Consider the following 27,877-nt stretch of genomic DNA (forward strand, 5'->3'; position numbering starts at 1 on the left):
GTGGTACCCAAGTCTGTCTTCAATTTCTCCTCCTTTTCATTTATTAAAAAGTGTATCTTGAGAAATAGTGCAGAGGCAGGCTTTATTAATGAGAATATAATATTTATTAAAAAGAGAGCACACACGCAAGCACACCAACACATACACACATACGCACAAACACACACACATGTTCAAGGCTCAGGAATCAAGGGTGGAAGATGGGGATAGACGTGAGACAAAACTATGGGCAATACTTACTCTAACAGAGACCTTCTCCTGGAGTCCAATAGAGCGCGAATGGAGATATGGGACACAGCTGCTCGGAGTGCGTGGAGGGAGTGATAGTGTCGGCAGTAAGTTGGGCCCCTGAACTGACATGGTCTCGGTCTGTTTCCAACTTAGCACACTGGACCCTAAAGTCCAAGGCTTTTTAAAGGGGGCCGAATGAGCCCGGGCATGAAGCGTTTAATTCGTTTTGTGACACCTGGGTGGAAGTGCCAGGAAGGCCTAATCCGAAGGGTCTACAGTCTGGGAGAGGTGCTAAGTTGAAAAAGTAGACAAATATTGCACCTCTCCTTAGTCATTTGGATTAAATGACAAACTCATTTGCGACTCTCAGACTATCTGGGAGGACATTGTTTGTAAAGACTGACCTCATTTGGGTGTGTTGCGGACGTGGTCCCACACCTTGGGGCTTATGGCTGACCTTAGACCAGAATGAATCTGGGGTCATATGGGTTATCATTTATGTCCAAAATTTCAGAAAAGGGGTGCTCTTCCCAATTAGGGGGCTGAAAACCCCCACTGACCTGAAAAATCACCCTGGAACTTGCAGTTTTCCTTTAAAACCCTGTTTTATAAAACTGTTTGAGTAGGCACCCCACAGCAGGAGATAGCCACCAGCAACATATGGGAGTGATTCCTGATTCCCAGAATGTCACTTGAGTCAGTCAAATTCTATTAGCATGGCTTGGGGTATAACTGAGTGTGAGTAGGAGATGAGGGCATTGATAAGTATACTGACTTCCCAAAATGGAATTCAGGGCCCGAACAGAGAGGCCAAAATAAAGCTGCTTTGGGTCATTTTGGAGGTATGCTGTTTAAATTATGTATGTGTCCGGGAATGCTGCCAACACACACTCACACAGCTGATAAGAGCCTGCTCAGCAAAAGGAAACCATGCCAAGCTACCAAGAGGCAGTTCCTCAAGCAACAATGCCAAACGACGTCTGAATAGAATAAGTCCAACGTTCAGGATTACAGAGAGCCACACTACCAGTCCAGTCCAAGGTCAAGCATGCCAGAGGGTTGGTCAAGGTGTCCGGTCTGAGGTCAAGGATTCAAAGGCAGACAAAGGTATAGGAAGCCAGGAGTCAGATCAAGCAGCATTCACTAATGAGAACCAATAGACTGACAAGATAGCCCAGTGTCTGCTGGGTGTCTTATATCTAGCTCACTTATCACAGCTGCTGAGTAGCTAATGAGCATTTCTCATCAAGCCTCTTGGAATGCCGAAGACATGCCCTTTCTCATCTCCTCTGGCTGAAGGTAGGAATCTCAATGCTCTGGTGCTCTATGTCTCCCAAGTCTGGAACTTCTACTGGGGCAAGGCTGGGCTGCTGAGATACAGGCTCCACTGGAGAAGATCCCACAGAGCTAGGGTCTGGCTGAGCCAAATCCACTGAGGCCGGGAGAGCAGAACTGGGGCCTGGCACAGCCTCAGGTTCTTCCTGTACATGAGGAGCTGAGTCCTCCTCATGGCTGGCCATGACAGTATGCATCTTAAGAGGCCGGAAGCTGCACCAAAGCCACGCACCTGTCCTAAGGACTGGAGCACAGCTTTGGTGCAGCTTCTGGCCTCTTAAGATGCGTGTGTCATTTAAGCACCATACCTCCAAAGTGATCCGAAGCAGCTTTATTTTGGCCTGTCTGCTCGGGCCCTATAAGTCCCCAAATTTCTGTCATTCCATAGAGTCAAACATTGAAAATTGTTCATACCTACAACTTTTCTATTTGCTGTGTCCACATTTGCTCGATACCTTTGCCTTCCCCTTATCTTTGAAAGCCCAGACTAAAGATGTAAGGTATTGCAATGCTAGCAATGTGGAAACTGAAGAAACATTTAACTGGGAGGAGCAGAATTCTTGACTGGGGTGCAGTGCCTTTATTTTGCCCGCCCCTTCATTAGCTGCACCCTTAATATAACCAATCAGGAGGCAGAAAGATCTGAAAATGGCCCTTGTCTACTGGGAATAGGAGCTGCTCTCCATGATGTTTTATTATTATTATTATTATTAACCTTTATTTATGAAGCGCTGTAAATTTACACAGCGCTGTATATGCAATCTTTTAGTTAGACGGTTCCCTGCCCTCGGGCTTACAATCTAAAAAGACATGACACAGAAGGAGAAGGGAGTGGTGGTGGGAAAGGGTAAGAGGTCCAGCAGTTCCTCTCTACCTCCAAGGCCTGGACCAAGGCAGATGGACTGGAGGGAGGGCTTGGCTTCATAATGAAAGGTTAATCTTCATCCAAGGAAAATACATACTCTCAAGTAGGATAATACATATACAATACATAGCAATACAGGAAATGGTTCGATAAACAGGCAACAAAAGAACATCAGATAGTAAGCGACAATTATGCAATGCCTGGGAAGGCTTCTCTGAACAGGATGGTTTTCAACTCTGTTTTGAAGCTAGTTAAAGAAGTGATGGCTCTTGCTTGTGGGGGAAGAAGGTTCCAGGAGTGAGGGGCAGCAAGTGAAAAGGGGCGAATCCGGGATGGGGCAGAGGAAATCCTGGGCTGAGACAGTAGGCCGTGACTACCAGAACGGAGGGCCCTGGTGGGAAGGTGAAGAGAAAGAAGGTCTGATAAGTAAGGAGGGGCCAGTCCATGGAGGGCTTTAAATGTTGACAGCAGGAGCTTATACTGAATGCGGAAAGGGAGGGGGAGCCAGTGAAGGGATGCCAACACAGGAGATATGGTCAGAGCGGTGGGTGGAAGTGATAATGCGTGCAGCTGAATGCTGGACAGAGATTAAAGGATGGAGGTGAGAAAGAGGAAGCCCAGCCAGGAGGACGTTACAGTAATCCAGTTGTGAGATCACTAGGGCATGGACCAGGATCTTGGCAGTAGAGGCGGAGAGATATGGTCGGATTTTGGCAATATTGTACAAAAAGAATCTACAAGCCTTGGCTGTGATCTGGATCTGAGGGATACATGACAGAGAAGAATCAAAGAAAAAACCAAGACTGCGGGCTTGCTGGAGTGGTTGAATACAAATGTTGTCCACAGAGACAGAAAAGGAGTGTTGAAGGGTGGGCTTAGGAGGAAAGACAAGAAGCTCCGTCTTGGACACGTTGAGCTTCAAACGCCGATGGCGCATCCACTGCGAGACAGCTGTAAGGCAAGACGAGACTTGCTGTTCAAGCCTTGGAGAAAGGTCAGGGGCAGAAAGATACAGCTGGGTGTCATCAGCATACAGATGGTAGGAAAAACCAAAAGAGCTGATGAGTTTTCCTAAGGACAGTGTGTAGAGAGAAAACAGAAGGGGACACAGAACAGAGCCCTGGTGAACTCCAACAGATAAGGGAACAGGAGAAGAAGTCTGACCCCCTGCAACTACTGCAAAAGATCTGCTAGACAAGTAAGATCTAAACCAGTCGAGAACAGAGTCTGAGAACCCAAGGTTAGAGAGTATGTCAATTAGGAGACAGTGATCAACGGTGTCGAAGGCTGCAGACAAATCGAGAAGGATGAGAACAGAGTAAAGGCCATTAGCCTTGGCCTGTAAAAGGTCATTCGAGATACTCGAGTTAGTGAGAGCTGTCTCTGTGGGATGCCTTGGGCGGAAACCAGACTGAAAGGGATTGAGGATGGAGTTGGTTTCAAGAAACTTAAGACAGTGCGAATAAACAACCCATTCCAGAACCTTAGAAAGAAAGGGGAGAAGAGAAATCGGACGATAGCTAGACAAAGAGGAGGGGTCAAGAGAAGCTTTTTTCAGAATTGGGGAAATGAGAGCATGTTTGAAGTCTGACGGGAAGGAGCCTGTAGAGAGAGAGAGATTGAAAATATGGAGAAGCGAGGGTAGAAAGGAGGGAGCTATAGAGATTAGAAGACGAGTAGGAATTGGATCAAGAGGACAGGGTGCAGGTTTGGAAGAGTTCAGAAGTGTACAGAGTTCATCCAAAGAGGCAGGAGGAAAGACAGAAAATTTGTTAGGCGAAGGCGATAGAAGATTAAGAGCAGAAGAAGAATCAGGAGGGACTATCTCAGAGTGAATAGTGGTAATCTTAGAGATGAAATAGTTAGCAAAGTCATTAGGAGAGAATGATGAAGAGACAGGAGGAGAGGGAGGTTTAAGCAACGAGTTGAAGATGGAGAACAAACGCTGCGGGCGCCTCTCATTGGCGGAGATCAATGATTTGTAATAATTCTGTTTTGCCATAGAGAGGGTGCGTGAGAAGGAAGAAAGAACAAATTTGAAATGGATAAAATCAGCCCACTCTTTGGACTTTCTCCAAAGACGTTCGGCCGCTCTAGAGCAGGACCGGAGAAACTTAATGTTGGGGGTAAGCCAGGGCTGAGGTCTAGTCTTAGAGGAAGAAGTGCGGACAGAGACAGGGGCAAAATGGTTGAGAGTTGAGGAAAGAGTGGAGTTAAATAAAGACATTGCTGAATCAGCAGAATCCCCGAGATTTAGTGAAGAGAGAGATGAAACCAGGGTCAGACCAAGATGGTTAGAGTCAACAGATTGAAGATCACGAAAATGGCGTTGAATAGTATGGCGAGGAGGAGGAGTATAAGTGAGAGCAAAGGAGATTAAATGATGATCAGATAGTGGAAAGTCAAGTGCCAGGTAGTCAGAAATGGCTCAGTTTGCAGCAAGAACTAGGTCAAGACAGTGACCAAGAGAATGAGTTGAAGAGTTGGAGTGTGGTTGGAGGCCAAAAGAAGCCAGGAGAGAGTTAAAGCGAGATGTTGTAGGGTTATTGGAATCATCTACATGGATGCTAAAGTCACCTAGGATCAAGGTGGGGACTGAGTCTGAAAGAAAGAATGTCAGCCATGATTCAAAGTCAGATAGGAACTGGGTGGCAGAGCCAGGAGGGCGATAGATGACTGCAACCCAGAGCTGTAGAGGAGAAAAGAGTCTAATAGGATGAAACTCAAAGGAAGAGAAATGATAGCTGGGGGGAAAAGATAGAACTTGAAACTGGCAGGAGTTAGATAGCAAGATACCAACCCCTCCTCCTCGACCCTCAGGACGGCTTGTGTGCGTGAAGGAGAGACCGCCAAAAGAAAGGGCAGCGGAGGTTCCAGTATCATGGGCTGGGAGCCAGGTTTCTGTGAGAGCGAGGAGATTAAGGGATTTGGAGAGAAAAAGGTCATGAACTGCTGTTGCTTTAGGGGCAGCAGAGCGACAGTTCCAGAGGGAACAGAGGAAGGGAAGCAGGGAGACAGGGAGAGGCCGGATGGGAATCAGGTTAGGAGAAATGTGGCGAGCCATGGGAAGGATGGGGTTCGCAGAGAAAAGAAAGAGGTGTAGCTGGCTTTACAATTAAAGGTCAACAACAACAATAACAATAATGACAAAAACAATAATAATATTGCCAGCTCAGGCCTTCTGGGTAGGAGTCCAGAAGTTTTGAAAGGAAATAGATATTTCCTACCATCTGCTGTCTTTTAACTAGAAATGCCTGGGCTTAAATGCAACAGCCCCTCTATCTTCAGGATGTGCCTAGGAAATCCTGCCCCCTCCCCTTTACATTACACAATTACAGTACTATGATTCTAACAGCCATGGTTCCACCTTAGGGAAATCTGGGATATGTAGGGTATTTAATATTTCCAGCCAGAAAACTCTAGTAGATCTCCAAACTATAAACCCCAGAATTCCATAGGAACCTGTCTTGGTTGTTAGGGTGGAATCATAGTGCTACAATGTGACAGTGCCCACAGAAAGCCCTCCCAGGAGACAGAGACCTTTAAAGATCTTTCAGCCTACCTGGGGGATGGCACAGAAGTTGAACTGGTTCTTCAGTCGGAACTAGTTATGTCAAGATGTCAGGGACATGATGCAAGGCATGGGTGATGATCTCATTCATACGCTGCATGGCTTTGTTGATGTTTTCAGGGTTGGCCAGATCAGACGTCTTATTTGTGTACTTGTTCCAAACCTGGGAACATCCAAAGGGTTAGGAACATCTTCCAAGTAGGGGTGGGTGGGTGGGATGTTCTAATGCCACACCTAGAATTCTTCCACTACTTTCCCTGAAAAGATACTGATAATGAGCAGTTCAGCCATTCTGAACTTTATCACGCGGGCCCTGGAACGGGCCCGTTGCATTCTAAAATGGGGTCATTTTGGGGACGGAAATGGTCCCAGAATGCATCTTAGCGCACTCTGGAATGCCACCACTGCCACTGGACATTCCAATCATGGCCCACATCCGTTCCAGGGGGCGTGATTTCCGAGAACACTTTGGAACAGTTCTCGGAAATTGTGCCCCCTGGAACAGATGTGGGCTGTGATTGGAACGTCTGGCGGCAGCAGTAGTGTTCCAGAGTGTGGTAAGATGCGTTCTGGGGCCCATTCTGTCCCCAGAATGACCCCTTTTTAGAACGCAATGGGCCCATTCCAGGACCTGTGCGATAAAGTTGTTGCTACAATCTTATTGCATTGTTGTTATGTACCATCTAGTCAACGTGATTCTCTTCCTATCAGGTTTCTTCACTGTCCAGTTTCCACAACGCTACACAGAAGTTCCAGGCCTCTAGTTGTTATCATAATCATATTCATAACTGTTCCTTTCTTTCTTGGAAACTCTGTGCAGAATGATGGCTGATAGCACCTGTTCAGGACATCTTGGACCATGGCGTGGGGTTTCATGAAGATGGATTTCTGATAAAGGATGGGTTGCACTTCACAGCAATGGGCAGGAACATTTTTGTTAAGAGTCTGAAATATCTGATCAGAGGGGCTTTAACTGAGTGATGTGAAGGAAGGAAACAGTGTTCCTGAGATCATCAGATGCTGGAGATAACAACCTGACTGTTATACAGAAAACAAGACAAATAGTACAAGAACCAACAGTGTGAGGAGGAAATTTTTTTTAAATGGGCAGCTAAGCGAAATGTCCCATGGTTTTAGATGTTACTACACTAATGCACAGACCATGGGAAATAAACAAGATGAATTTGAGGAACAAGCCAAACCAACAGGGGTCTTTTACCTGGGTGTTTAATAAGCAGTTTTTGAGGGGGAAGCTCATGGTCCTGTTTCAATGCCTCCTTAAGACTTTGGAGTATGGACAGTGAGGGAGCTGCTGCAATCACCTGCAACACTTGTGGGATGCTTTTCTTCTTGCTCACAGATGTGGGGAACTTCACTTGCACCAAGTGCAAGTTGGTAGCCCTGTTGGAAGAGAAGGTCCAGCAGCTGGAGGCCCAGGTATCTACACTTCAGTATCTTAAGGAACAAGAAGTTTTCCTGGACAGAACCGAATGGGGGGGAAGCCTCCAAATAATTACGTCCCAGTCAGCCTGGATTCAATACCAGAAAAGATTCTAGAGCAGATAATGAAACAGTCTGTAGGCATTCAGAAAGGAATGCTGTATCACTAAAGGTCAATATGAGTTCTTCAAAAACAAGTCATACCAGACTAATCTTATCTCTTTCTTGGACAGAATTACAAGGTTGGTAGATGAAGGGAATGCTGTGTATCTTGATTTCAGTAAGGTCTTCAACAAGGTCCCCTACAATATGCTTGCAAACAGGCTAGTAAAATGTGGGCTAGATAATGTAACTGTCCAGAGGATTAGTAATAGTTTCTATTATTTGTTGCTTTGTTGTGGTTGCTATGTGCCTTCAAGTCATTTCTGACTTATGGTGACCCTATGGCAAATCCATCACGGAGTTTTCTGGGCCTGAGTGTGACGCATGTACCCAGTGGGTTTCCATGGCCAAATGGGGAATTGAACCCTGGTCTCCAGAGTCATAGTGCAATGCTCAAACCACTTCACCACATTGGTTCTCGTTTATTTATGTGCATAAATATACACATACCCCAGAAATGTCAAGAGTCACCGTCTGTACTCTCTATGCTAATGGGTATTTTATTATTAGAAGAAAGGAAATTAGTCTGTTAATGCAATCTTATTTATGGATTTATTTTGATCATCCCATCAGGGAAAACCAATTGTAATCTGTCCCCAAAGTTACTCAGCTCTGTCTCACCTATTGAGTCAATAGCATAGAAAGTTAGGGAGAAATGTATCCATGTGGTCATTGTGTATTTATTGTAAACATACAATCATAATGAGAGCATTTACCAATTTTGTAGTGCAAAAGCATTATAATTTGTCCCATTTCAGTACGTGTAACAGCACTTTTATAATTTATGTAATCTAATGCAAATGTAGGAAATTATATCTTGGAAAAACATTAAGCCCCATCAAAGAAAGAATAGCAGAACATTTGTCTAATTTCAAAAATAAAAGAAGAGGGACTCCCTTGGTTGGTCATTTTAAACATATGCAACATTCAGCAACTGATATATGTTTTGAGTATTGAAGTGGTTAGTTAACACAAATGATATCTGCTTAAAGAAGAAAGAGCTAGTACTGTTTTTTAATGTTGTAAACTGCCCCGCGTTTCAGTCCTGGGGGAAGGGCGAGATAAGAATAATTATGGACTTTGAAACTTAAAACTTTAACACCAGAGGGTTTGAATGAAGATTTGGAAATACAATGCTTAAGATAAAGAATTATAATAATCTGGAATGGACAGGTATAGACTGAATAACTGTTTAGCCTATTGCATCAGCTAGGTAAGACAGATCTTAATAACTTTGGGGACAGATTACATCGTATGTCTTCTCATTGGTTCTCCCTGATGGAGTCATCAGGGGAAAAAATCCATAAATAAGAAACCATTGGTAAACCAATTTCTTTTCTTCTAACAATCAAATCCACTTGCATAGAGAGCACAGGCTGCAACTCCAGTTATTTCTGAGGATTGGTATGTACTTATTTATATGTTTAATAGAAACTGTCATATTTTTAAAGAAAAATGTTTTTTAAAGGGATGTTTTATGTGTTGTCTCAAACATTGGATACATAGGAAATATGTTTCTGATTGTTTTAGAATAGCCCTTGAAAAACACCAATTGGTGATAAGGCTGATACAGTATATGTTGGGCTTTTTTTAAAAAAATTAAAGTTTTGGACCCTGGCACAGTGGTGTAACTAGGGTTGGCATTACCCAGGGCAGTAACTCATGGCTTCATCTCCCAATTGACTTCCTTCCAAACCACTCCATACAGAATCCTTAGTAATGTTTTTTGGTTTGCTTTTTTGGTACTGAATCGCTGAAGCAATTCAGAGAGGGGGGCCATGCGCTCGACCCATTTAACTCACATCTTTATGCTTCAAATATATCTGTAAATAAATTAAATACTACATGTGTCAGAGTCTCAGGCCTTTGCCTGCTGCACAGAAAAAAGTATCAGCAATTGCTTTTGATCCCTTGGGTGGGATGCTAAACTTTCTAGGAAAATTACCTGTTGTCATTTGTTGTCATATTGTCTTCAACTTACACCAGAGATATTTTTTATTAGGAATGATTGATAAAGATATAGAGAAAGAGTATGGTAGACTTTTATTTTATATGTTGACAACTACAAGAATAACATATGCAAAATTATGGTAGAAAGAAGAGATATCAATAGTTGAAGACTGGTTAGTAAAACTATATGAAATGGCTGTTCTAGCTAAAATAACTTGCCCGATGAAAGGAAAGAAAGAAGAAAAATGGGAAAATGCTATTCAAATAGTTTTTTGTGGGTTTTTCAGGCTATGTGGCCAAAATAATTACAAATAAAATTTATTAAAAATTATAAAGATTTACTGTATCAAAGACTGTAAAATATGACTATTTGTTTAAAATTAGAACTGAACAATTACCATATGAAATGAAATTTGACAGTTATATTATTGTAATGATATGAACTGTTAGGAAGGAAGCCAATTTATGTTTATTTGCTTTTTTGGTATTTTGATATTGTTTGATGTGTTTTGTTATATATGTTATGCATGTTATGTGTATTAATGTTAAAGTGTATTGATGGATGTTTATAATGATTTGTGTTGATATATATATATATATATATATATATATACACACACACACACACATACATACATATTTCAAAGATATAGCCATGTTAGTCTGGAGAATCAGTATGTAGAGAGATTTTGTAGCACCTTTGAGACTAAGTAAAGGAAGTAGTTGGCAGCATGAACTTTCGTAGACTTAAATCCAAATGCATCTCAGGAAGTAGACTTAAGTCTATGAAAGCTCATGCTGCCAACTTCTTTCTTTAGTTAGTCTCAAAGGTGCTACAAGATCTATCTATCATCTATCTATCTATCTATCTATCTATCTATCTATCTATCTATCTATCTAATCATCTATCTATATAGTCTTCAACTTATGGCAACCCTCTGAATGAGAGCCCTCCAAGAAGCCCAGTCTTCAACAGTCCTGCTCAGGTCCTACAAACTCAGGACATCCATGGCATCCTCAATGGAGTCAATCCATCTGTAATGTGACTCCTTCTTTTCCTACTGCCTTCCGTTTTACCAGGCTTTTTCACTGAGTCACATTTCCTCATGATATGCCCAAAGCTTTAATTGAAATCATGTTGGCTTCTAAGACAATTTAGAGAAGAAGTAATTGGTATTAGTCGGAAAGGACAGATAGGAGATTTGGCGAGGGGCAATCCAAACTTTTTCCCCATGGGACTGAATCATACCACAGCTTTTCCTCCCCAGAAAGCCCAAATGTTCCAGCCTGAAGTGATGGAGCTGTTAAAGAAATGGCTGGGCCACCCCAAGGAGCTGTACAACTTGGTGAGGTTCAAGATGGGAGGTTACAAGACTGTGATGCTCAAGATGGACCAGGTAAGTTGGTGCATCTCTGTGTCAACTGGGACTCTCCTCTGCTCATCTTTAATTTGGTTATTAAAATAAACAAACAAGCTTCATTTATATACCGCTTCATACCGCCTAAGCAGTGTCTAAGCGGTTTACAACTGTAAGCTAATTTGCCCCCAACAATCTGGGTACTCATTTTAGCGTCCTCCTCGGAACGATGCACGCCTGAGTCAAGCTTGAGCCCTTTTGCTGGTCTTGAACTTGCAACCTTATGGTTTTGAGTGAGTGGCTGCAGTACAGGCATTTAACCACTGTGCCACCAGGGCTCCTCACATTAGTCTTTGTTCTGACCAACTTCTTATACACTAAATTAGTGCTGTTTAGTTATTCAAACCATGATATGTTCTTGTTCTTGTTGTACAACCTCGTTGGGCTCTGGAAACCCAAATCTTGGAAAAATGCATTTTGCACATGTTCAGATGACCAATGGAATCAGCCTTTCCCACTGGCCTGGGTTATTTTGGTGGTGGGGGGGGGAGTACTGCAATTTTAACTCCAAGTTGGTCTGGTGTGGAATGCAACTTTGCTTCTGCTCTGGTACACCACTGCAAGCTCCCTGGGCTGCAAATTTCCCATGATGCAGCACTGCAATTTCCTCCCCATTTCCTTTCGGTGGTTCTTTCACTTTCAGGGCAACTTTCAGGGCAACTCATTTTTTTTTTTTTGAATATATACATGTGTGTATGTACGTGAATGTGAATATACAGATATGTCTGTCCGTCCGTCTGTCTGTCTGTCTGTCTGTCTGTCTGTCTGTCTGTCTATCTATCTATCTATCTATCTATCTATCTATCTATCTCTGTGTTGAAATTGCTGAAATGGAAGGGAAAATTTACAAAAGGGGATGAAGAAGACACAGAAATATTCACGAGGCAAATATTCACGCAATCACACAATTACGTGAAATAGGGAACAAGAATGTGCGCCCCTTTTCACCTCGGAAACGTACAAGGCATGATGCATTCAGACCCCCACTGAGCATGTGCAAGGGTGCCAATTCGAATCATTGAATCCGCATGGTATGCACCAGAGTGGCAATATAATTTGCACTCACTCCGCTTTGCGTGATTTCACATCACGTGACTTGCCTTGGATTCGATTCCCCCTTGATTCGGAAGGGTAACGGAAGGACAACCAGATGTGATAAAACATTCACGTTATAATGTGAATTTGAATGGCTGAACCAGGAGTCACCCCAGGGACACATCAGCTTCAGGTCAGGGGCTTCTTCATGCAATAAGTACTGCTAAACCTTTTTTTGTGTGTGTCTTTCATTTTGATTTAAAAGTTGCATGTAGTAATCTCCTTGGAAAGCCTGGCCTGCTAGTAGCTGATTTCGGTAGTATCCCCACCCCCTGCAAAATGGAAATAGCATCCTTTTTTTGACTACAGTTCCCAGAATCCTCAATCCACCATGTCCACGGGCAGATTCTGGGAGCTGTTGTCCCAAAGTAACTTTTCTGAAGATTTGTCTTAAAAGAAGTCATTGAAGAGGGTCTGTCACCAACCTCCTCCCCCAGGCTGTGGTGGGAAGGGCAGTTCTGGAAGTTGTAGTCAAGTAGGTAAAATTGTCCAAAGCTGGTGTCCTTCCTCTCTTTTGATGCTAGTATAACACACACACACCACTGCGTTGTTTGTCTGGGTGCTCCAAGCCCTGATTTTATTTCACCTTCCTCTTGGTTTCTTAAAAAACCCTGGAATAGGGAGGGTTAGACAGAGGAAGCACTCAGGGAAGGGAAGGTTAGTGGGTGTCTCTCTCTTCTCTGCCTTGCTGGCAGGACTCAGGAAAACGGTGGTGGCAATGGGTTCTCCCTTTCTCCTCCTCCAGCCAGGCTCTGCCATCACTTTCTCTGGGTCTGGTGCCAGGTGATTGGGAGCATGTACCCCTAATCTACATGTATGCCCCTGGCTATGTGCTCCAGCTCCTATTGCAGATGACACACCTCATGCCTTCTCCATGGCCACCAGCTCCAAGGTAGCCACATCACTGGCCCTCTCTCCATCCCCAGAGAGGAGGGCAGAGGAAGGGGATCAGGGCCCTGCTAGGGCACTGAGGGAGCCGGAGGAGATTGCTTGCATATTGGCAGCACCAGGCATCTCTAGGCAAGTCCTGCTTTGCCACTCTCACCTTCACACCCTCACTTTCTGGACACTCAGACCACCAACAATGCCTCCTCTTTGACACCTGTCGTCTACTTGCAGGACTCGTTCAGTGACAGCCTCTGCCTCTGCTACCAGTATCTCAACCAGACCAGCCGGAGCTATGCCGCTGTCATCCAGATGCTTGATGGGGAGTTGCGGTGAGTTTGAGCCTCTGTGTGTTTTTTGTGTGTTGGGAGGAAGAAACTTTTACTGTTGGGGAGGGTCTGAGCTTGGGAAAATGTACCTATTTTTGGACTACAACTCCCAAAACCACATAGCAAGCACACCCTAGCCTTGCCAGTTGTGCTCCAAAAACATTACAGCTGCCCCCCCCCCCAACATTCACTGCTTTCCCTTTTGTGGATTTGATGATTCACAGATTTAATTTGAATATGTGCTGTCTAAGAATCTCTAGGTCCTCCCACATGACTCTATAGTCAACTTCCCCTGGATGTTGACAACAGAATTGTGTTCTCTCAGGTTTTATAAAAAATAGCATTTGTGATTTTTATTTAATTGTTTGTTGTTAGCTGCCTTTGAGTCAACCTCAACTCATGGCAAACCTATGAATGAACCTTCAAGACCCAGTCCCCGCATCCTCTACCTCTCTATTCAGGTCTTGTAGGCTTAGGCCTGTGACCTTGCTGGGTGACTCTATCCATCTGGCATACGGTCTTCCTATACTGATTTATATTTGCATTTTTTTTGCACTTTGGGGGGGAGGGAGGCTGTCTGCAGCCTGAAGGGAAGGGCTCCCCCCCCCCCAAAACCAACTTCTGGTTTTGAAAGGGAAAAAAGCTCTGGGCATGAGTTAGTTGGGAAGGGGATTCATAGCAATGTGGCCCAAAACATGACCCATTGGGGGGTTGGGGGACTGACAGTGGTCATCCAGGGGGTGAATTTTTTGGAGAGGAAATGGTATGTGTATATAGATGGTATATAAGGAGCCTTTGTGTGTGTGGTTATGTGCCTTCAATTCTCTTAATGAGTTGTGGCAATCCCATGAATTTCACAAGGTTTTCTTAGGCAAGAAATACTCAGAGATTCCTCAGCCTACAGCACCTGATGTTCATTGGCAATCAATAGCACCAGTATTGTTGGCATCCAAGTCACAAATGATCCTTTTCTCCTGCCCCTCCAGCCATGCGGTTTGCATCTTCTACTTGATTATCCGGGCTGTAGACACAGTGGAGGATGACATGACAATCAACCTGGAAACCAAGATCTCCATGTTACAGAACTTCCACTCTTACCTGTATCAGCCAGACTGGAGATTCATGGACAGCAATGAGAAACACAAACAAGTGCTGGAGAATTTCCAAATGGTGAATCTTGAAATGATGATAATACTGACAATGTTTCTTAATAATAATATGGCTTCCCATGGATGAAGGCAGGGAACAACAACAGTTTACTGTACAACACATAACATTTGTTAAAAATGTAACATCAGTTAAAACACATAAACCTATTAAAACAGATAACAGCAATTTTAAAAGAACAAATATGACCAGTACATATTAAAACAAGCAATCCACAATTAAAGATCACAGCTTAATCAAACCACATTTGAAAATAAATAATTTAAAATTCATAGTTCAAAAATCATCTGGGGCAATTTCCATCTCTCCTTAAATTGGCCATTGTAAAACCTCTATTGAAAAAGCCCTCCCTCGACCCCCTGGTGTATAATAATTATCGGCCAGTTTCACTGCTGCCATTCTTGGGGAAGGTGATCGAGAGGGCGGTTGCACTCCAGCTTCAGTCGGTCTTGGATGAAACGGATTATCTGGACCCATTTCAAACTGGCTTTCGGGCGGGTTACGGGGTTGAGACGGCCATGGTCGCCTTGGTCGATGATCTCCGTCTGGGCATCGACAGGGGAAGCGTGTCCCTGCTGGTGCTCTTGGACATCTCAGCGGCTTTCGATACCATAGACCATGGAATCCTTCTGGGGCGCCTGGCAGAGGTGGGAATCGGGGGCACTGCGCTCCAGTGGTTCCGGTCCTACCTCTCTGGGAGGTCCCAGATGGTGCAGCTGGGAGACGTGTGCTCCGATGAGAGGGCCCTTAAAACTGGGGTCCCTCAAGGAGCCATTCTGTCTCCCATGCTATTTAACATTTACATGAAACCGCTGGGAGAGATCATCCGGAGACATGGGGTGCGGGGTTATCAGTACGCTGATGACACCCAAATAATCTTCTCTATGTCTCCGACTGATGCAGTGACTGAGGATGGCGTCTCTCCTCTCGTGGCCTGTCTGGAGTCAGTAATGGGCTGGATGAGGGAAAACCGACTCAAGCTGAATCCAGAGAAAACGGAGGTACTCGTGATAGGTTCCCCTGGTCCAGGAATGGCGGTGGTTCCACCTGTCCTGAACGGGGTCACGCTCCCTGTGAAGGACTCCGTGCGCAGTCTGGGGGTGCTTCTTGACTCGTCCCTTCACCTGACTGCTCAGGTGAATGCGACGGTCAAGAGCACCTGTCATCAGCTTCGGCTTATTCGCCAGCTGCGCCCATACCTGGCCCAGAGGGACCTTGAAACTGTGGTACATGCTCTGGTAACCTCAAGACTGGATTTCTGCAATGTACTCTACATGGGGCAACCCTTATACCAAACCCGGAAGCTACAAATGGTACAAAATATGGCAGCCAGGCTGGTCACTGGCACCTCCAGGGCCAGCCACATTACACCGGTGCTAAAAGATCTGCACTGGCTGCCCATCCGCTTCCGGGCGCAATATAAGGTGTTGGTAATGACCTATAAAGCCCTAAATGGCTTGGGCCCAGGATACCTGAAGGACCGCCTCTCCCCATATATTCCGTCCCGCACCCTCAGAACATCTGGGCAGCAACTACTTAGGGTTCCCGGGGCTAGGCTTGTCTCCACGACTAGGAAGACTTTTTCCATCGCCGCCCCGGCCCTTTGGAACATGCTGCCCATAGAGCTCCGCTCGGCCACCTCCCTGGCCCAATTCAAAAAGGATTTGAAGACCTTCCTTTTTGGCAACGCATTCCCCGATTAAGTTGTCCTACGGACCTCCTTCCGCTGCACCGGCAAGAGGACTGGCTAACTCGGGGCTTTTTGTTTTTATTGTATTGTTTTTAATGTTGTATGTATGATGTTTTTAAATGATGTAAACCGCCCTGATCTGAGGAAGGGTGGTATATAAATAAAATTTTTATTATTTTTATTATTTATTATTATCTGTAGACCTGCTGGAAGAGACTTTTTTATGCTGTTTTAAATTTGGATAGTGTATCCAGCTATCGAATCTCACACTACTGGGCATTGCCTCTTGCACAAAAGCCATGCAGTTTGCTTGACTTATGCAATGGTCCCAACGATCCCCTCCTGGAGTATTTTTATGTGTTTTCACACTTTGGAGGCAGGGGACTTTTTGCACTCCCATTTTCCCAGGCCCCTTCAGAATGGTGACAGGATGTGACATGGAATTTCCTTTTTCCTATTTAGAGAGGGGCCATAGTGGAAAACAGAGCTATTTGGGTTTGTTGTGTATGGCTTACAAGCAACCCTGGATGGTGGGAGAAGGTTTCTGGGCCTGATGAATTACCCCCTTCCTCTATATTGTTTTGTTGTTAACTGCCCTCGAGTCAATCTTGACCCATGGTGACCCTGTTGATGAGACCCTCTCCAAGACCCTCTGTCCTCCACTGCTCTGCTCAGCTCCTGCAAACGCATACTAGTGATCTCTTTAATAGAGGCCATCCAGTTTGCCTGTGGTCTTCTTCTTTTTCTACTTCCCTCTGCTTTTTCTAGCATTACTGTTTTTTCCAGTCATTCATGCCTTCTCATGATGCGTCCAAAGTACGACAATCTGAGTTTTGTCATCTTGGCCTCTAGGAAGATTTCTGAATCGATCTGCTCCAGGACCCATTTGTTTGTCTTTTTGGCTGTCCATGGAATCCTTACCATCACATTTCAAATGAGTTGATTTTCCTCCTATGCTCTTTCTTAAATGTCCAGCTCAAAAATCCATATCTATACTGTAGAACTTTAAAAAGCCAAACCAAACCACACCAAACCAAAACACCCAGCTTCTAATGTTTCACAGCCAAAAGTGGATTTCCAGACCATTTTTTTTCTTTCCTGATATGGGACAGCTCATGCAGACCATGGAACGTCTGAGGGGCAGACACTTGGCCCCATGGACTTAGTGAAGTTGCTCACATCAATATTAAAAGTAGTTGTTTTTGTTGTGTACCTCCAACTCATTTCCAACTCAGGGTGACCCTAAGGTGAACCTATTATGGGGTTTTCTTCTCAAGATTTGTCCAAAGAAGGTTTGCCCTCCTCTGAGAATGAGACAGTGTGACTTGTCAAAGGTCATTCAGTGGGTGTCTATGGTGAGCAGGGATTTAAACTCTGGTGCCCACTTGCAGTTCAAAACTCAAACTACTATACCATGCTGGTTCTTTTCAAAAGGATAGTACTATAAGATTATACTTAGGCTCTGACAAGTTTGGCCTTAGAAGAGGAGGGTCAGTCAGCTCTCCTTAACTGTAAGTTTTGTTTTGGGCCTATTTCCGGTTAGCCTATTTTTTTTTATACCTCAGATATCCTTGGAGTTCCGGAAGCTGGGGAAGGTCTATCGGGATGTGATTGCTGATATTTGTCACAGGATGGGCCTTGGGATGGCTGAGTTCTTGGAGAAGAAAATGGAATCAGAGAAGGACTGGGACAAGGTCAGTGGCTTCACCCAGCAAATAATCTTCATGATGATCATAAGATGTTGACATGAAAGGTGGTGGGTATGTGATTAGAAAGCTTGTTGTGAAAAATTGCCCATCCTAGCATTGTTCTCTGTTCTATACACCATGGGGATGTGATGAGGATTTTCACCATGTTTATCATCTTCGTATCTGACCGTATCTCACCCTTTGCCCAGCCCTGCTCTAAAGTTTGGCATTTTTTACCTTCTCTAGTACTGTTACTATGTTGCTGGCCAGGTTCTGGTTGGACTCTCACAGTTCTTCTCTGCAACCAAGCTGGAAGACCCTATTGTTGGCCAGGACACAGAGCTTGCCAACTCCATGGGGCTTTTCCTGCAGAAAACCAACATCATCCGAGATTATCTGGAAGACCAACTTGAGGGCAGAGATTTATGGCCTCAAGAGGTAAGGAAAGTGAGGGTGGAGCAAATAGTAGGGAAGAAGGGCAAATGATGTCTAAACCAGGGTAGGATCAGGTGCAGGTGTAGGTGGCATGATCTCAAATTCAGTCCCTACCATCTCTAATAAGTGGCTTGTTTCTCCCATTCATTCAACAACCATACTGCCTTGAACATCCTGACTTTGAAAGCTAAGCAGGATCAAGCCTGGAGGGAACGTCAGAATAAAAATCTAAAAGAAAGGAGTGAGGATTGACAGCATGATTACACTCCTTAAATATCTCAAGGGCAGTCACCAAGAGCAGGAAGCAGATGTATTTTCTACCACCGCAGGGGGTAGAACTATGGTTTAATGGTTTTAAGATGCAGCACAGTAGATTTTGATTGAACATTAGAAGGAACGTCTTGATGGTAAGAGTGGTAGGGAAATGGAACCAATGAGCTAGAGATGTGGTGGGGTCTCTTTGGCACGGTACAGACTGCCCAAATGTGCCGTGCTCCCGGCGATACTAGGGTTAGGGAGCGCACACCAATCTAGCAGAAAAAGGAGCAACTACAGGCGGTCTGTACTGCGCCTTTCTCTGGATGTCTTCAAAAAGAGTCTGGGCAGCTACCTAGTGGTTCCCAAAACTCTGGTTCTCCAGGTGTTTTGGATTTCATCTCCCAGAAGCCTCAGCCATCTTGGCTAATAGTCTGAGATTCTGGGAGCTGAAGTTGAAAACATCTGAGAAAACAGAGTTTGGGAATCCCAGAGAAGTAGGTTGAATTTGATGGCCTTCGGGAACCCCTTTCACTTCCATGGTTCTACGAGCAAAGAAAGGAATAGTTTTGTTCTGATATGTCTCTGAGTTTTTGGAAAAGTGGTAAAGGTCATTATACTGTAAGTTTCAGAGGTGGGGTCCAATAGCTGTATTTGACTTGTGGGTTGCATTTTGTCCACCCTGGTGTAGTTATTTGAATGCTGGACTAGGACTAGTATTCAAATCTCGACCTAGCCAGGAAAAATGATTGTGTGAACTTTTGCAAGTCATGGTCTCTTTTTGTAAGAGGAATCATGTCATAGAGTTGGAAGAGACCACAAGGGCCATCCAGTCCAGCCCTCTATCATGCAGGAAGACACAATCACAAAGGTAATGGCAAACCTCCCCTGAAGAAATTGTGCTTAGAAAATCCCATGTTAGGGTCACTAAAAATCTGAGTCAACTTGAAGGTACAGTATATAACGAGATAACAATTGCAGCAATAATATGCACAACCCAGAATGGCTCAACTCCTCAGTATAAGTGTCTTTTAGGGGGAAATGGGAAAACCCTAGGTGTGGCATTGCAACATCCCACTCACCACTGTGTTCCTAAACTTTTGTGTGTTCCCAGGTTTGGAGCAAGTATGCAAAGAAGATGTCAGATCTGGCCAAGCCTGAAAACACTGACAAAGCCGTGCAGTGTTTGAACGAGCTCATCACCAATGCCTTGCATCACATTCCTGATGTATTGACATACTTGTCTCGACTGAAGAACCAGAGTGTGTTTAACTTCTGTGCCATCCCACAGGTGGGTTGTATAATCTCTGAAGGTTTCTGCCCCCTGGGAAGGCATTCCCTGGGCCATTTCACATTACAGTGGGCCCTCCACATTCTCTGGCATTAGGAGCACAGAACCCCTGTGAAACAGCTGTGTCACTAGGGGCTGTGGAGGGTTCAGACTGCACCAGGTGACACTGTAAGGGGGGGAGGTGACACCACTGCTCCTCAAAAACCTACCTTTGGGTAAAAGCAGGCTGTGGCATCCATCTGCTTCTCTTTAAAATGAGTTAAGAGATGGTGGGAGTTAGGGTGAAGCTCAGTGGGTGGAGAAAGGAGAGGCCCCAGAATTTTTAAATTTCAAATTTTCAAATTTTATGTTTTTTAAAATGAATTTAATTTTTTGAATTCTTTTAAATTTTTCTTTAAAAAGAAGATTTAACCAAATCTTCACTAGAGATTCCTAGAGAGAACATATTAATCAAAGCTGTGAATAATCAAATCTGCAAAAGTCAAAGCCACAGACAGGAGGGCTGACTAAATAGTATACAGGGGCCTCACTAGGAGAGTGCAGAGGGTGAGGACTACACTGAGTGATACCCTAAGTGCAGTGATGCCACTACTCCCCAAACGTCAAAGGCATGGGATTAAGTGTGGTTCAGTGTGCAAAGAAAGGAGTCACCATCAGCAAGCGAGGTGAGCATCTCCTTCTGTGCCCATCAGCAATCAGCCCTTCCAGACCCAGAAGAGGCAGCTTGGCAAGCGGAGGAAAAGGAGGCAGTGAGGAGGAGGTGGTGGTGACAGAAACATGGAGTTATTGCTGCCACAGCAGCTACTGCCTATCTCTTTGGGGGCCATGGAGATGAGGAGGTATTATGAAAAATCAGTAAGGAAAAGCAGGTTGGTTCCTGCTGAACAAGGTGGGTGGCTGGCTTTTCCATGCTGAGTTTCCTCAGTGCCTTCCTCTCCTCCCTCCATGTGGCTTTAAGAGAAAAATGGAAACTTAACAAATCTGAAACTGATTCGTTAGAACTTACAATGTTTTTAAGCCCTCTTAATAAGCCTGTCTATGTGCAGGGAAGGCTGTGGCTATACTTTCCATGTCCAGCATTTGACACACAGTTTTGATAATGGACTTTTGTAATCAGAACATCATGTGAAGATTGTGTGCATATATCCTATAGTTGTTCTTGGAGTTCTGCAGCACTAGACTGTAGGGGCATGATGATCTAGGGTGATCCTCTTTGTAAGGGAAGGACACTGAGTCCACTGCATTCCATGAGAATGACTGATTCCTCCCCCTTGATGTCTCTTTCCTTCTGCTGTTTTATCTAAGAACTTGAGTAAACCAGGATTTGTATGTTGTTGCTGTGTGTCTTCAAGTCATTTCAGACTTATGGCAACCCACTTCTACCAGGGAGTGAAGCTGAGACAAGGAATTGCAAAAGGAATTGCTTCTGATTGTTTCAGCCTTCTTTGCTGGTGGGAGTGTAACCCAGGATACAGCCTTCATCCACCTCTCTGGGACCCTTGATATCATATTGATATTAAAAAGGGATGTTTAGGCAAGCAGCCAAGAGGGGCTTGCCAGAGCAGGGAACCAGCCATAGCATATTTGGAAATCCAGGTGGCTCAGCATGGGAGAAGCCAGAGGCACTTAGCCACGATTGCTTAAGATTGGAATCTACACAATCCTTTCACTGAGGGGCAGGGACGTAGCCAGAATTTTGGGAAGGGGGGGTTCCAGACTAAGTGCCACCATTATAATGGGGCTTGGGGTGGTGGTGCTGCAGCACACACCATTCATTGTATCAAACAGAAGGGGGGGTCTGAACCCCCTGGACCCCCCCTTGGCTACGTCCCTGTGAGGGGAGTGATGGTGGAGAGCTGTACTTGGTGATTTTTGCATACAGCAGACAAAGGGAGTTTCCTTCTGAGCATGAAATTCTTTTTGTCTGAGGACATTAATGCTGATTGTCCATTCATTCCTACATATTGCAGCTCATTCTTCTCCCTTGGGAAAATCGCTTAAGCCTTTTAACTCCTGAAACACTGCCGCCAGAACCTATTTCTTGCTATAAACATGAGTGCCTAGACACTAGCAAATTGGTTTAGTTTTGACTCGGAACCTCAGTAACCAACCCCCTCATGTATCAAAGGTGGCTAGTTAGCCATCCTCATTCTGGTAACCCTCCAATTGGAGCTATGCTTTGGCTTGTTAGAGCATTACCTCTTAGCCACCCTGTAACTCACTAATATCTCCTACCTTTGCATTATTAGTTCTTTTGTGTGTGTGTGTGTGTGAAAGAGGGTGCTTGCTTGTAAGAATTCCTTTTTTAAATACACTAAATTGAAAACTGACTCACGAGTTCTTTGAGTTTGGAACCTTTATACAAAGGCTGAGGTCCCAGCTTTATGTTACCAGAATTCTCTTGCTGCTTCATATTGAGCTAAATTAATTTCCCCATTGAGTAAAATTTGTGGGTGCCCTGTTAGACTCCCCTGACATTTAGGTAACAGGAAAGTTTTAGAAGCATGATCATCCTTGTGTGCTTCATTCAGCAGCTGAACAGACCTCCTTTTCCAAATCTGCCTGCTGGCTCTTAAGGTGAGCTGGACAGGACCATTTACATATGGAGCAGTTTAGGTTCATAACTTTAGGTTATGAATCTGTAACTGCAATCCTGAATGCCAGCAGATATTTATATGTTGTCCTATATCATAAGCTCTCTGGGTAGTTTACAACAGAATCTGTTTAAGAAATTTAAAGTTGTGGTAAAAATGCCAAGCAATAAAATAACTTGAACATTTTAAAAGGTACTAAATAGAATAATTTAATAAGTGTAATTGGAAGCAGTCTAAACCACATGTGATGATGGTGGTGATATCTTGCCTTCTTCCCCATTTGGGGACTCAAGGCAACTTGCAAGTTAAAAGAGATACAACTAAAACACTCAGCATCATGTAAAAGTGTTTGTGTGTAACTGAAAGCAGTTACAATATTAGAATTTAAAGCAGTTAAAATATTGATGAAGAGAGTGAAAATACCCTGGGAGCATCAGATCCTGGCTGATCATGGAAGCTAAGCATGAACAAGCCTGGCTGATGTTTGGATGGGGGGCAGCCAAGGCATGCCAGATGCTGTTGGATATATTCCAGAGGAAGGCAATGGCAATCCATTTCTGCATATTCTTTGCCTAGGAAAACCCAGTGAAATCTGTGGCTTCATCTGAAGTCGACAAACTACCTGAAGACACACACAGACACAGAGGCGGGTTACAGACCGCCCATTTGGGGCGGTCTGCACCCGCCCCTTCCCCCAGTGTATCGGGGCCTCAGCGGCTAGAACGGCAGCCGCTGAGGCCCCGATCCGCTGCTTTTCAGGCTGTGGGGAAGCGGAAAAACGCCGCTTCCCCGCAGCCTGAAAAGGGGTGTCCTTGGGGCTTCAAGCCCCAAGGACACCCCGCAGCGGCGGGGAGGGGGAGAAAGGGGCCGTTTGGCCCCTTTCTCCATTGCTTCGCTGGGCGCAGCCGTCTGAAGGCTGCGCACAGCAAAGCAAAGCGCCGCCGCAAACCAGGAAGGAGCTCCGAAACGGAGCTCCTTCCTGGTCCACGGAAAGGGCGCCCTAGGCGCCCTGGCGCGGAGTGAGGACGTCACGTCCGCGCCGCCCCGTGTAGAGGCGGCGCGGCCGTGACGTCCTCATGATGGCGGCCGTCTGGAACGGCCGCCATCATTTTTTACGTGCAGAACGCATATTAGGGTTAGGGAGGTGCAGAAGCACCGCACCTCCCTAACCCTAGTACGTGTTCCGTGCGTACTTTAATGGCGGTTTGTAACCTGCCAGAGACATGCATACAGAGACACACACTATTGCTGAAATCTTTGGGCTGGAGTTAAGCAGGACTCTTTCTGGCAATTTCTTTTTCCTTCCTCTCTCCCAGGTAATGGCCATTGCCACCTTGGCAACCTGCTACAACAACCAACAGGTCTTCAGGGGAGCGGTAAAGATCCGGAAGGGGCAAGCCGTCACGCTGATGATGGATGCCACCAACATCCAGGCTGTCAAAGCCATCATGTACCAGTATGTGGAAGAGGTGAGTTGGGTGTCAGGGGTGGAATAATGTTTAAAAACAAAACAAAATATGTTAATACAAAATGCTAACAGGAGATAGAGAAAAGGCAGAATTACTCAACACCTTCTTTGCCTCAGTCTTCTCAGAAAAGGCAAAGGGTGCTCAACCTGAGGATAATGGAGCAGAGGACAGAATAGGGGAATTTCAGCACAGAATAAGTAAAGAGATAGTAGAGGAACACCTTGTTAATCTAAATGAATTTAAGTCTCCGGGACCAGATGAACTCCATCCAAGGGTATTAAAAGAACTGGCAAAAGTAATATCGGAGCCATTGGCAATCATATTTGAAAACTCCTGGAGAACAGGAGAGATCCCAAGAGACTGGCAAAGGGCAAACATTGTCCCCATCTTCAAAAAGGGGGAAAAAGAGGATCCCAACAGTTATTGTCCAGTTAGTCTGACATCAGTTCTAGGAAAGATTCTGGAGCAGATCATTAAACAGAGAGTCTGTGAACATCTAGAAGGCAATGCCATAATCACAAAAAGTCAACATGGGTTTCAGAGAAACAAGTCATGCCAGACAAATCTAATCTCTTTCTTTGATAAAATTACCAGCTTGGTAGATGAAGGGAATGCTGTGGATATAGTATATCTTGATTTCAGTAAGGCCTTTGACAAGGTTTCCCATGACATTCTTGCAAACAAGCTTGTAAAATGTGGGCTAGACAAAGGAACTGTTAAATGGATCTGTAATTTGTTGACCGGCCGAACCCAAAGGGTGCTCAACAATGGCTCCTTTTCATCCTGGAGAGAAGTGACCAGTGAGGTCCCACAGGGCTCTGTCCTGGGCCCAGTGCTATTCAACATCTTTATCAATGACCTGGATGACAGAATTGGGAGCATACTTATCAAATTTGCAGATGACACCAAATTAGGGGGAATAGCTAATACCCCAGAGGACAGGATCAAGATTCAAAATGACCTGAATAGACTAGAAAGCTGGGCCAAAGCTAACAAAATGAAATTCAACACAGAGAAATGTAAGGTATTGCACTTAGGGCGGAAAAATAAAATGCACAGATATAGGATGGGTGACACCTGGCTGAATGAAACTACGTGTGAAAGGGATCTAGGAGTCCAAGTAGACCACAAGTTGAACATGAGTGAACAGTGTGATGCGGCAGCTAAAAAGGCCAATGTTATTTTAGGCTACATCAATAGAAGTATAGTGTCTAGATCAAGAGAAGTAATAGTGCCACTGTATTCTGCTTTGGTCAGGCCCCACCTAGAATATTGTGTCCAGTTCTGGGCGCCACAATTCAGAAAGGACATTGAGAAACTGGAGCGTGTCCAAAGGAGGGCGACAAAAATGGTGAAGGGTCTGGAAACCATGCCCTATGAGGAACGGCTTAGGGAGCTGGGGATGTTTAGCCTGGAGAAAAGAAGAGGTGATATGATAGCCCTGTTTAAATATTTGAAAGGATGTCATATTGAGGAGGGAGCAAGCTTGTTTTCTGCTGCTCCAGAGAACAGGACCCGGAACAATGGATGCAAGCTACAGGAAAAGAGATTCCACCTGAACATTAGGAGGAACTTCCTGACAGTAAGGGCTGTTTGACAGTGGAATGCACTTCCTCGGAAGGTGATAGAGTCTCCTTCCTTGGAGGTCTTTAAACAGAGGCTGGATGGCCATCTGTCAGGGATGCTTTGATTTGGATTTCCTGCATGGCAGGGGGTTGGACTGGATGGCCCTAGTGGTCTCTTCCAACTCTACGATTCTATGATTCTATATTCCAGCTGGAATCCTATCAGTGATCCAGTAAATCACTTGTGAAATGGACATGAACACTTACCATATATACTTCACTACCTGTATATACTCGACTATAAGTCTACCTCATGTATAAGTCGATGGCAGATTTTAGAGCCAAAATTATGGATTTTGATATGACCCATGGATAAGTCGAGGGTAAAACTTAGGGGCATGTAACAAAGGATGTAAAGGATGATGCAAAGGAAAATGATGCCAAAGAACTTAGAAAATTCTGGCAGGCATAACTGTTTGTGCTCATCCTAAAGGCTGGATGGATGAGAGAGTAGACGGGATCCATGCTTCTTTTTGGTGTTCCCAAGTTAAACTAAGCTCTTGCCTTTTACCACTCTATTTAGAGAAAGGGGATGGCCCCTATACATATATCCCATCTCAGTGTGAGTAGCTTAGAAAATGTGTTAGCTAGAGCGTCCAGGCTTTTGTTATTTTTATCTTTTGGCGTGCCTGAAATGAATGTCTTGTAATTATGCATTCTGTAACTGCAAGGCAGGGAGGTCTTGTATGAATGATAATAATAATAATAATAATAATTTTTATTTATATACCGCTTTTCCAAATTAGATCAAAGCGGTGTACAACAGGAAGTACAATACAAAGTCAAAATAAAACATAACAGGCCTCTCTCCCCCTCAAGATGGTGGCTGGAAGGAGGGCTTTTTCTTCTTTCAGGCAGGCAGTTGGAGCTTGCCTGCCTCTCTCCCCCCAAGATGGTGGCTGAAGGGAGGGCTTTTCTTCTTACAGGCAGGCAGTTGGAGCTGATAACTTATTGCTCTGTCTAGTTTTCTTTAAAAGCATCTGCTGTCTCTGTACTACTATACACGTTACTTCGCTCAGTTGTTGCTTGCTTAAGTTAGCAAGGGAAGGAAACTATAAGTCCTTAGCAAGTCCCAGTGTGTGTTAAGGGGAATTCTTTAGAGATTCACTGGGTGGTGGCAGCTGTAGGGCTCCCATTCTGTTTAGCAAGGAGTGGGAACAGAGACCCAGGAGACTAAGGGAATTGATCTGCTGTGGGCAAAGGGCCAAGAACAGGGTTGCTGTTTGGCTGCTTAGACCACAGGGATAATAATAATAAGTATTATTATTATTATTATTATTATTATTATTATTTATAGCCTTCCTCTCCCTGGAGGATCGGGGCGGGTTACAATCAAAATAAAACATAGTAAAAATAATAACACAACCCTTAATCCACAATTTAAAATACAACAGCATAAAAATCACTTATTAAAATCACAATAAAAATTACAATAAAATTTAATCCTCATTGCAATGAGGCAGTTTAAGGGAGAGTCAAGAAGGCATAGTTGTGAGACAGTGGAAAGGGCCCATGTATTAGTCTGGGAATGCCCGCCGGAAGAGCTCCGTCTTGATGGCTTTTTTAAAGGCCTCACGAAATGTTATGTGATGGATCTCCTCCGGTAGGTCATTTCAAAGTTTAGGATCATCACAGCATGATGTCACATCATATAAAATTATAATTATGCAACATGTTGGGCCTAATAAAACAACTATCATTTTAACATCTTGGAAGGTGTCTCCAGTTTCTTGTGTGGATTTCATATTCTGTGTTCCTTTATAGATGATAACCAGCACTTTGTATTGTGTAAATATGCAGTTTTCATTTCTTGAATTTCAAATGCCAATAAATGCTTGATTTTGTACTGAGAAATCCTTTCTGGAAATAATAATAATAATAATATGCTTTATTTATATACCGTTCTTCAAAGCGGTTTATAGCATCATTTAAAACATTCACATCATAAAAACATCATCTCAATGCATATATCAGTAAAAACTGTCTCTTAATGAAAGTTGACTCTCCTCTTGATAGATCTACCAGAAGATTCCCAGCACAGACCCTTCTGCCAGCAGAACGCAACAGATCATCACCTCTATCCGCTCCATGACCTTACCTGGAGGAGCACTTGTCTCCAGGACCCATTACTCTCCCATTTACTTGTCCTGTGTGATGCTTTTAACTGCCCTGAGCTGGCAGTATCTGAGCATGATGTCAAAGGTAGCTGAAGAATACATACACACTGGTGAGAACTGAGAACAATTTGGTGGGTTTTTGAAGTAAATGCCATTTCAACCCAGGAGGACAGGACTGGAGTCACAGGACTGTAGGAAGCAAGAATAAAACCTTGTATTTGCACATTTGTTTGGTCTGAAGGCTTATACTTCTAGATGCAGCTGT

At 44.2% G+C, this 27,877-nt stretch overlaps 1 protein-coding gene across 1 annotated transcript; it reads left to right on the forward strand.

The window, feature by feature from the left end:
- The first annotated feature begins 10,831 nt into the window (after window positions 1–10,831).
- LOC149310378 (squalene synthase-like) lies at window positions 10,832–27,829 on the forward strand. The gene is made up of 8 exons (XM_089528281.1): window positions 10,832–10,951; window positions 13,187–13,284; window positions 14,268–14,451; window positions 17,704–17,832; window positions 18,073–18,264; window positions 19,631–19,807; window positions 23,718–23,870; window positions 27,512–27,829. The coding sequence occupies exons 1-8, from the start codon at window positions 10,832–10,834 to the stop codon at window positions 27,731–27,733; spliced, it is 1,275 nt and encodes a 424-aa protein (XP_089384407.1). The 3' UTR covers window positions 27,734–27,829.
- The last annotated feature ends 48 nt before the right edge of the window (window positions 27,830–27,877 follow it).

Source organism: Sceloporus occidentalis, unplaced genomic scaffold (assembly GCF_023333645.1).
Source record: "Sceloporus occidentalis isolate IW3139 unplaced genomic scaffold, rSceOcc1.0.p SCAF_6, whole genome shotgun sequence".
Lineage (NCBI taxonomy): Eukaryota > Metazoa > Chordata > Lepidosauria > Squamata > Phrynosomatidae > Sceloporus > Sceloporus occidentalis.

Bases quoted from the DNA above. Each gene is read 5' to 3' on its own strand.
- LOC149310378 (XM_089528281.1), top strand. From the start codon at position 10,832: ATGTTCCAGCCTGAAGTGATGGAGCTGTTAAAGAAATGGCTGGGCCAC. The intron at 10,952-13,186 runs GTAAGTTGGTGC...GTCTACTTGCAG, and splicing joins TGATGCTCAAGATGGACCAG to GACTCGTTCAGTGACAGCCT. The intron at 14,452-17,703 runs GTGAATCTTGAA...TTTATACCTCAG, and splicing joins TGCTGGAGAATTTCCAAATG to ATATCCTTGGAGTTCCGGAA.